This window comes from Moschus berezovskii, chromosome X, assembly GCF_049115385.1.
Source record: "Moschus berezovskii isolate FMDL1 chromosome X, NW_MosBer_1.0, whole genome shotgun sequence".
NCBI lineage: Eukaryota > Metazoa > Chordata > Mammalia > Artiodactyla > Moschidae > Moschus > Moschus berezovskii.
Window position 1 is genome coordinate 3,672,983 of NC_142488.1, and position 11,207 is coordinate 3,684,189.

Here is an 11,207-nt window from a genome sequence, read left to right on the forward strand (position 1 = left end):
CCAGATTCCCTCAAGCTTCCCCTAAAACAATCGTCAAGATAAAAATGACAAAAACACATGAAAGATGATTCCTGCCAAATAGGATACTGAAAATGTCTTCTGTGTAACCTTGGTCTTAGGAGGAACAACCATTAGTTCACGGTCATAATGATCGTATAAAAAGTGGCAACTCACAACCTTTCCAGCTACTGGGACAGCCTCAGCCTTGACCAAAGAAAGACTGCGGGAACGTCAAAATGAACGTCCTGTTCCTGAGTTTACTCCTTGGTGTAGCTTGTGTCGCCCAAGAAGAGGAAGCTCAGCCAAGTCTCTCAGAGGTAGCAGGGATGGTCTGATCTGGGAGCAGGTCTTGGGTGTGTGTTTGTGTGTTCCTTTTGTGGTTTTGTTAGGTGGATCCATGAGCTGAGCCATCTCCCTCCAACTCAACACTGCTCCATTTATTGGCTCTATACCTGCTCGAATTGGTCTCTGTATCATCTTTACTGTGTATTAGTTGCCTCTTCATTTTTCCTGCTCTTGTAACATAGAAAGAGGGTCCGTGAAACAGCTGTTGGAGTTCTTGCATTTGACACCAGAGCTCAAGCTATCTCAGAGAAATCTCAATTCCTTTTTTTACTCTGACTCTTCAGTTTTACATTATTGTCAATTTTGATAATGTCTCTGATTTGCACAAGTGATGGGAAACTCATGACCGATGATGCTGGATGAAATAAAAAGACAAGGGATACACGTTTGAAGGGGAATTTTGCTGTTAGCTTTCAGGGCAATGGAGAACCGCATACATTGCATCCAGCAACCTGGAGAAGATCAAGCCCAACGGGCCATTCAGGGTTTACCTCCACAAACTTCTGTTTGATGATGAACAGGGCACAGTAGACTTCTACTTTTATGTCAGGTAAGTAAATATCACCCAGAAGGAAAACACAGGTAAACCCTGAACCTCCAGGAGAGTGTGTCTTCCCCATGTGCAGAGAACTTTCTAGATGATGTTGGCAGCATGACGCCCTGAGTTGTGGGGCTGAGAAGTGTCTCTGAACTGTCAAGGGGATTTCCCCTGTGAGCCTCCAGGGAATGTCCTGGAGCCTGCCTGAAAGAAGGCCCCAGAATCTCCACTGCCATCATTTCATTATAGGCATGAGGGACACAGACATAATATCCTTATGTGAAATAGGCATATCATGTAACCTGTGTGTTTCCTTGTGTGTGTGTGTGTGTGTGTGTATGTCTCAACATTCATGTCTTCTGGGGGTTAATCCTCTTAATGACACTGTGATGGAAGAAGAATATTGGTTTTGATAAAATTTTAAAAAATATTTTCCTATGTTTGTGATTCTTTTCCCCTATAATATTATTTAATGAATCATTGCCAGGGTTTTGAGAACCCCAAGGTGTGTCATGATGGCCACAACTCACTGTTTGCATGAAGTATTTTTTTAAAAACAGGTACACTTTTATTTTCCTAAAATTCTAGATTCTTCCATATTTGGCTTTGAACATGATTTATTTTGTATTTGTAATTTATCTTTGGCACTATAGCTCTGATTTAATAGACAAGCCTTCCTTGACTCTCAACAGTGACTTGTCCTTACAGATAATGTTTCTTCCCTTTTCAAGGTCACATTGTTACAGACTCTAAGCTTACATGCCATAGTTAATCTTTGAGGAGAAGCAAAGAAAATCCTAATCTTATATCAAAATTTTTTATGACTTTAATCAACCTGCTTGAATGTGTTTTTTTTTTTTTTTCAGACACAAGGGAAAATGGGACTATAAACACACCACGGGAATAAAGCAAGATGATGGCACTTATGCTGTAGACTGTAAGTATGAGTGTTTCACTGGTCAGAGTATGCTTGGGTAGAAATCTTGGCACAACTTCCTTCAGAAATCCCACACAGCTGAATGTTACTGCTACGAACAATCAGAGGGCTGAGCAGCCTCTAGTCCCTAAGATCTCCAATCAGTTTATTTTTTCATGAGACAAGGGTTCAAACGCACAGCCTGGGGGTCTCCACCCAGTTATGAGTGTCACCCAGTTATTAGTGTCACCCAGTTATATAGCGTGTGGAGACCTGTATTTCATATGGTTCGCACAGATAATTTACAACAGCCTTTTGAACTGACATCGCAAGAGACTAAGTTTTGCACATCAGTATCATTCACTTTAAAAAATCAATATTAAAATATCTAATCCACTCAAGGCGCAATGAATGAACTTAAATCCAAATAAATTATCCTGAGTTCAAACATAAAGTCAGCTTCTGTTGAAAGCCATGGGGATGCTGGCCAACATATATATCCCTAGGTTCTTTAATAACAGCCCCAAAATATATTCCTAATATTACATGGTCCTACATGGTACGTATTTCACTACAATTTAAGTGTATCCAATCAAGTGCATGAAAATTTGGGAATGGAAAACTTTTGCCTGCTTTACTTGCTGTCATAACAACCATTGCTTTTGGCCCACCCACGGAGCGAGACACACATCAGTATAGCATATACTGGTGCTACTACCCTCAAAATGTCACAGTATATTCAACCGACAGTAAATTAAGACAAGGTTATATATATATGCCTTTTCTCTCTCTCACAGATGAGGGTAAAAATGTATTTGAAGTTGCTTATGCATCCAAACACGTCCTGGTAGCACATAACAACAACGTGGATGAACATGGCAAGAAGACAGTACTGACTGGAATATTTGGTTCGTATGACATCCTCCTATCCACACTGGCAAGATCATGTAACATTTCCATCCTCACTATTTTCATCCATAAAGTCATTGTATGGTGACAATTTCCATTGCTCAGTCTACAGGACCTAGGTCTTTTTGTTAATGGAATTAAGGAATCTGGAAAGTAATCTACCAAGAAAGAGGAGCTCATAGGGTAGAGGTGGTCAGATCATCAGAAATTTCAAAATTATCCGACCTGTGGTAATTTAAAGATAAGCTGAGTTTCACTAAATATGCATTTTTTTTAATTTTAATGGGAGGAAAATTAAAATGTTCCATTGGTGTCTACTTTTCTTTTCTTTTTTCCCAACAGCTAAGTTTATTTCAAGCCATGGCTATAATGAGGCGACTCTCAATTGCTTCAACTGATACCAGTTTCACAGTTCACTCAAAGTCTTGGAACAGAAACTTGCATAATAAATATTCACCCCCTTCAATTTTTCAAACCATTGTTTTTGTGAACAATGACATCATCCCCAAAACCATATAGAAGCACTGAGGAGTGTGAATACCATTGGAACAGCATGGGTCTATCAGAGACAATTTACTAGTGAGAACAGTGGGCTAATTTAACAACAACAACAAAAAATCATCTCCCAATATCATGTGTGATGTAGTGAGCATATCTGTCTCAGGGTAGAACCCTGTTTCCTATTTATTTGGGGCCAGAACAAGACAGGAGTGGCAGGTACATAAACTAGGAATTTGATAAAGAAGGAAGGAGGTTCCATAGTGTGATGGATGGAGTCCAAAATCCATGGAGCTCCTGTGGTTCCTGCTGCCTATGTTAGTTACAGAGTTGGACGGGGAATAATTCTTAAGACAGACAGAAGACAACTGTGTCGGGGAAAATGGAAACTGTTTGAGGCTTAATGGTAACAAGTGAACATCTGACTTGCACACTCAACTTCTTGTTCTGTATTCAGAAATTTCTCTGGGATCTAAGAGGTAAAAATTCTGTTTTCTGCATGGTACTTTTCAGTTAAACCAAATATTGAAGCGGCAGGCTTGCAGAAGTTCAAGGAGCTGACAGAAAAGGAAGGGATTGATGAGAAAAATATCGTGAATTTCATCGAAAGTGGTAATGGAATTATACTTTTCCCAAAATGTATCATTCACCCAATTGTTAAATATATTATTAGGAAACAAATCAATTTATTTAAATTTTCTTTCTCCATAAATAACATTTTATACAATCTCTTACTTAAAATCGGAAGAAAAAGCCCTGGAAATTCTGGGGAATGGTAGTAATCTTGTGCAATTTTTTTCTGTCCTTTTCATTTTGCCCAGATGACTAGCTTCCCTGAGGAAAGCTACAAACTTCAAAACATCCTGAGTGTAAGTGAAAAACGTCTCTTACTACTGCTGTTCCCATTAAATAACTCAAAAGGAAACATGGTGATTTCATATCTGCCAAATTTTGTAGGTAATGGTTTTTTGTCCCATCAGCTTACATTCTATAACTAGAGAACATGGTTACATTAAGTTATTTCTCTTCTCCTGAGCCATATTAAATTGTAAATTTGTTGGTTGATTAATACTGAGTATCTTTGGTGAGAGAGCCTTATCCTGCAGGATTCATGCAGACCAAAGTCGTCCCAGAGAAGCCCAAATGGCCACAAGCTGGTAGAAACCAATCCATCAGTCCTGACTTCATGGCTGTCCACACACATTCCTCCTCTAGGAGAACTGGATTAAATAGAGCTTGTCGTTCCTGTAACACCAGTGTTTCATGACACATGGTTTTAATAGAACCAGTAAAGGCCCTCCAACCACACTGAAACATACCTTTGAAATATATTCCCCCTCAGAAGAAGACTATCTTAAAGTGGAATCTTTTAAACTTTCTAATTTAAGCCTCACAGAGATTTGAAAATGACACTGATGTAGACTAATGTGTGGCTTTTAAATTTCTGTAGAGAAAAAAAGATGAAAGATAAAGAGCAAAGGAAAACTTTAGCTTCCATTTGAATATGATGCAAAATATGTGCTGCATACATTCAATAGAGTATTAGTCATAAAAGAAGGAAATCATGCCGATTGCAGAAACATGGATGCAACTAGAGATTATCATACTAAGTGAAGCCAGTCAGGATGAGAAAGAGAAAGATCACATGGTATTACTTGTACGTGGAATCTAAACTATAAAATGAAGACGTTATTTACAAAACAGATCCACAGATGTAGAGAACACACTTGTGTTCACCAAGGAGCAGGACGCTGGGTAAGAAGAGGATAGGAAATTTGGGACTAGCAGATGTAAGCTACTGTATACAAGATGAATACGCGAGAAAGTCGTACTATACACCAGAGAGAGCTAAACACAATATTCTGTAAAAAACTTAAACGGGAAAAGAATTAGAAAAAGAATAGATATTAACATATAATATGTATGTATAAATTATTAACCTTTCAGTACTACTGTACTAATACAACTCTGTTAATCAACTATACTCGAATATAAAATAAAAATTTAAACGTAGATTCTTGAAGACCCCAAAGACAAAGCCGTGGAATTAGAGGAGCTTGCCCCAATCACAGATACAGGAAACCATCTTGACATGAACCTTTCCCATGAACTTGAATTCAGAAACCATTCCTCCTAGAATCGATCTCAAATGGGAAAGGTCGCCCCATATGTACCTCCTGGGGAAAATTCAACAGGGACCCCCCCACACACACATCACAGAGATGTGGATTAGTGAGTTCCATCAGGATTCTGACATTGGATTAGCTACCAGCTCCTGTACCCTGGACAGCCTACTGCTTGAACCTCAACCCTGGTGGCCGTCAAAAAGTCGACTCTACTAATTGTTTTTGTTTTATCCACCTACAGAGGAGTCACTTAGACCAGTCATGCCCTTGTCTCCATGGAATCAAGACCAACAACCCGAAGATGACTTTCCTGGTTCCTGATTAACATGATCCTTCTTTCTTCACACTCACACTCCGTTTTGCATCTCATCTCTCCTGGTCACTAATCATGTCCTGTCTGGTGGCATTTGATTTCTGAGGGTTTAAATAAATTAGTTTAATTCACTATGGAGTTACTTGTGTCTTTCCTTAAAGTCTCCATTTTAAAACACACAAATATGCATGTTAAATTTCCCCATCCAGAAACATATGCCTTTTAAGGCATAGGTGTTCCATCAGAGATCATTCTGAGGATGGGTAAATAGAGATGTCCTAGAGGTACTGAAGGGAGAAGGAGAAAACAGAATAAACCATCATGGGACATGGGGCAGAATTATGGATCCTCTTACTGCAGTGGGAGGAGGCAATCTGTTCCAGAAAGATGTCCCTAGAAAACATCGTATTCATCACAGTGAAAGGAGCTTGTGTTCCACTCTCTGAGCTTCATAGACAGAAAGTGGAAGATGCCACCGGCCACAACTGAGAAAACATGTGTATTCTGACCACACCAGCACTTGTGCAATTGAGCTGAAGGACTGATATTTGGTAACATTCCCTCACTAGGAATCAAATGTGTGCAGCAGCTGAGTCTCGGTCAATGCATAGTAACAAGAAGTCAGCGCAGTGTCTGCAGAAACAAGAAATCGACAGCTCAGTCAGGAAGCTGGAATTATTCACAACATCTAAAGATGGTCTTCCATCCTCTTAGTCTTAGAAGAGCAGTGGACGCTAATATCTGGAGGACTGGACATTCCCACTGTCATGGGCAGGGAACACTGATCACTCCCCATGGTGGTCGAGCTCTTTACAACATAGAAGATCTTGCAGACACTCACGATGGACAACTTATTCCAAGCATTGGGCCAAAGCTCACAGATTTAGTCTAAGAGCTTGGATAATAGTACCACACTGAGTAATATTTAAGAGAAAAACTGTTTCCATTTCTACATAGACATGGCCTCCAAATGGGCTACAGCTGGCTGAGTCAAAGAACCAGTAACGAATGTTTCTATGGCTTAGTTGGTATTAATGGAGGGTAAGGACAATGTTTAAGTTCTTGCACTTTTTCAGCAGAGTGTATGAGCTTGGAGTTCTGACTCTGGTCTTCACACTACCTTTGGAAATGCTGGATTGGATGAGTAGAAGTACACATAGGCAACTGAACACAGAGCAACATAGTGAATCTCTTAAAAGGATATTGAAGGCCAAGACGTGACACAAACAGCTCAAAAATTGTGAACTATCATATATATGCTTGAGTTTCCCTGATAGTTCAGTTACTAAAGAGTCTGCCTGCAGTGTATGAGACCTGGTTCAATTCCTGTGTTGGGAAGATCTGCTGGAGAAGGGAGAAGCTACCCAGTCCATTCATTCTTTCCTTGTGGCTCTGCTGGTAAAGAAACTGCCTGAAATGCAGGAGACCTGGGTTGGGTAGATATATCGCACAAGGGAAAGGTTACCCATTCCAGTATTCTGGCCTGGAGAATTCCATGGAGTGTACAGTCCATGGGGTCACAAAGAGTCAGACATGACTGAGCAAATTTCACTTATATATATACATACACACACTTGTATGTGTTTGACTGTGCATCTTTTCATAACTATATTTATTAAAAATGTATTATTTTACATTTAGATCTTTAATCCATTTTGAGTTTATTTTTGTGTATGATGTTAGGGAGTGTTCTAGTTTCATTCTTTTACAAGTGGTTGACCAGTTTTCCCAGCACCAATTGTTAAAGAGATTGTCTTTTCTCCATTGAATATTCTTGCCTCCCTTGTCAAAGGTAAGGTGTCCATAGGTGCATGGATTTATCTATGGGCTTTCTATTTTGTTCAATTGATCTATATTTCTGTCTTTATGCCAGTACCATACTGTCTTGATGACTGTGGCTTTGTAGTAGAGTCTGAAGTCTGGCAGGTTGATTCCCCCAATTCCATTTTTCTCCCTCAATATTGCTTTGGCTATTCGAGGTTTTTTGTATTTCCATACAAATTGTGATATTATTTGTTCTAGCTCTGTGAAAAACACCATTGGTAGCTTGATAGGGATTGCATTGAACCTATAAATTACTTTGGGTAATATATTCATTTTCACAATATTTATTCTTCCAATCCATGAACACGGTATATTTCTCCATCTATTAGTGTCTTCTCTGATTTCTATCACCAGTGTTTTATAGTTTTATATATATAGGTCTTTTGTTTCTTTAGGTAGATATATTCCAAAGTATTTTATTATTTTTGTTGCAATGGTGAATGGGAATAGAACTGCCATACGACCCAGCAATCGCACTCCTGGGCATACACACCATGGAAACCAGAATTGAAAGAGACACATGTACTCCAATGTTCATCCCAGCACTGTTTATAATAGCCAGGACATGGAAGCAACCTAGACGTCCATCTGCAGACGAATGGATAAGAAAGCTGTGGTACATTTACACAATGGAATATTACTCAGCAATTAAAAAGAATACATTTGAATCAGTTCTAATAAGGTGGATGAAACTGAAGCGTATTATACAGAGTGAAGTAAGCCAGAAAGAAAAACACCAATACAGTACACTAACACATATATATGGAATTTAGAAAGATGATAACAATAACCCTGTATACGAAACAGCAAAAGAGACACAGATGTATAGAACAGTCTTTTGGACTCTGTGGGAGAAGGCGAGGGTGGGATGATCTGGGAGAATGGCATTGGAACATGTATATTATCATATGTGAAAAGAATCACAATTCCAGATTTAATACAGGATGTTTGGGGCTGTTGTACTGGGATGAACCAGAGGGATGGGATGGGGAACATATGTACACCTGGGGCAGATTCATGTCAGTGTATGGCAAAACCAATACAATAATTAGCCTCCAATTAAAATAAATAATTTTTTGAAATGTATTATCACCATACATTACACAAATAAAGAACATGACAAAACTATAAACAGATTTATTGAAATTAGCACTCCGGTAGAAATGGACACATTACTTGAAAGATGTGTCACAAGAATTTATCTGTCAAAGACATTGAGTAGAATGCTCTAAAAAGTTGCAGTTCAAGATTTAATTCATACCCAAGAAGTAAACAAGAAGTATCACTAAACTTGGAGAAAGCCATGCATTGACACATGATCATATGATTCACATTAAACTATTTTCCATTCTTCAAAATTCTATGAAAATGAAAGTCACTCTGACTATGTGCGACTCCATGACTATAGAGTCCATGGAATTCTCCAGGCCAGAATACTGGAGTGGGTAGCCTTTCCTGCTCCAGCAGATCTTTCCAACCCAGGGATCGAACTCATGTCTCCCTCATTGTAAGCAGATTCTTTACCAGTTGAGCCACAAGGGAAGCCCAAGAATACTGGCATGGATAGCCTATCCCTTCTCCAGCGGATCTTCCGGACCCAGGAATCGAACCGGGGTCTCCAGCATTGCAGGCGGATTTATTTTACCAACTGAGCTATCATTTGCTTTCTAATCCCCTAGACAGGATTAGGTACCTCCAACAGATTAGGTTAAATTCTATATACTCAGCTGCTGCTGATGCTAAGTCGCTTCAGTCCTATCCAACTCTGTGCAACCACATAGACTGTAGCACACCAGGTTCCTCAATCCCCGGGATTCTCCAGGCAAGAACACTGGAGTGGGTTGCCATTTCCTTCTCCAATGCCTGGAAGTGAAAAGTGAAAGTGAAGTCGCTCCGTCGTGTCTGACTCTTCGGGACCCCATGGACTGCAGCCTACCAGGCTCCTCCATCCATGGGAGTTTCCAGTCAAGAGTACTGGAGTGGGTTGTCGTTGCCTTCTCGGCTATATGACCAGAGAAAACCATATTCGAAAAGGTACAAGTATCATCATGTGCAGCTGTACTATTTGCAAAAGCCAGGACACGCAAGGAACCTAAATGTCCACCACACAGGAATGGATAATATATGGTTGTTGTTATGGTTTACTGACTCAGTTGTGTCCAACTCGTTGTGATCCCCATGCACTGGAGGAGCTCCCCAGGCTTCTCTCTTCATGGACTTCCTCTGGCAAGAACACTCGATATACAAAACAGAATACTACTCAGCCTGTTCCAGTGATGTGGATGGACCTGGACTCTGCCATACAGAGTGAGGTAAGTCAGAAACAGAAAAGCAAATACCTCATATGAACAAATGTATTGTGTGTAGAATATACTAAAGTGGTACAGATGACAAGTTCCAGGGCAGAAACAGAGACATACCCTTAGAGAACAAACATATAGACACCAAGGTGGAAGGCACGGGGTGGGATAGATTGGGAGATGGGGAATACCACATATACATGATTGATACTACGTATAAAATCGGTAACTAATGAGAACTTTATGGTATAGCATAGGGAACTCTACTCAGCACTCTGTGGTGACCTACATGAGAAGGAAATCCAAAAAAGAGGCTATACGTATATATGTATAACGAATTCACTTTGCTGTACAGCAGAAACACAACAGTGCACAAAGCAACTGTAATCCAACAAAAATTTTATAACAACTTGATATACATGCGTTTTCATTAATTCACAAACATCTAATATACTGAAGAGTAGTCTTTTTTTAAATATCAGTTCAGTTCAGTCACTCAGTTGTGTCCGACTCTTTGCAACCCCACGGACTGCAGCATGCCAGGCTTCCCTGTCCATCACCAACTCCTGGAGCTTATTCAAATTCATGTCCATCAAGTTGGTGATGCCATCCAAGCACCTCATCCTCTGTCATCCCCTTCTCCAAACACACATGAGAGTTAAAACATGAAGAGAATTATATTCATGTTTCTTTTAAATACTAAGATTTCTAAAGACTATTTATTCATAGATATATAATTGATGGATCCAACTTCATATATTTTCTACTATGAATGTATCATAGCTACCAGATGGTTAATTTTATTTCTAAACCTTTCCATATCACAATCAACAAACCAGTGGTTTGTTGATGGTTTTTGTATGTATTAATTGTTTCAGAATTTCTTTAAATAGAATGGCTGTTCAAAGTGAATGCACTTCTAAGGACTTCCGTGATGGTCTACTGGCTAGGATTTTGCCTTCCAATGCAGGGGATGTGACTCAATCCCTAGTTGGTGAGCAAAGATTCTCACATGCCTCACAGCCAAAAATCCAAAATATAAAACAGAAGAAGTGGTGTAACAAATTCAACGTGTGCATGTGTTACTCATTCAATCATGTCTGACTCTTTCTGACACCATGGATTATGGCCCACCAGGTGCCTCTGTCCATTGGATTTCCCAGGTAAGAATACTGGAGTGGTCTGCCATTCCCTTTTCCATGGGATCTTCCTGACCCAGGGTTTAAACCCGTGTCTTCTGCATTGCAGGCGGACACATACACTCAGAGCCACAGACAAGCCCATAAGACAAGATCGGGCACGTTCAGGGTCATAGAATTCCATGGTCATAGAATTTTGACAGATTCAAACAGCCAAGGGGCCTTTTCTAACCAGACCTGTATAGTTCTCAAGTCACACTTCGTTCTTCTCACAGATTCACATAGAACTCACTCTTCCA

At 39.7% G+C, this 11,207-nt stretch overlaps 1 protein-coding gene across 1 annotated transcript; it reads left to right on the forward strand.

Moving 5' to 3' along the window:
• Positions 1 to 236: 236 nt before the first annotated feature.
• On the forward strand, positions 237 to 4,035 carry LOC129534925 (odorant-binding protein-like). Its single transcript, XM_055393448.2, has 6 exons — positions 237 to 317; positions 756 to 895; positions 1,750 to 1,820; positions 2,597 to 2,707; positions 3,720 to 3,818; positions 4,028 to 4,035. The coding sequence occupies exons 1-6, from the start codon at positions 237 to 239 to the stop codon at positions 4,033 to 4,035; spliced, it is 510 nt and encodes a 169-aa protein (XP_055249423.2).
• The last annotated feature ends 7,172 nt before the right edge of the window (positions 4,036 to 11,207 follow it).

Excerpts from the sequence above, each read along its gene's own strand:
- LOC129534925 (XM_055393448.2), top strand. The coding sequence starts at position 237 with ATGAACGTCCTGTTCCTGAGTTTACTCCTTGGTGTAGCTTGTGTCGCC. Across the intron at positions 1,821-2,596 it reads TGGCACTTATGCTGTAGACT|ATGAGGGTAAAAATGTATTT; the intron begins GTAAGTATGAGT and ends TCTCTCTCACAG. Across the intron at positions 2,708-3,719 it reads AGTACTGACTGGAATATTTG|TTAAACCAAATATTGAAGCG; the intron begins GTTCGTATGACA and ends GGTACTTTTCAG.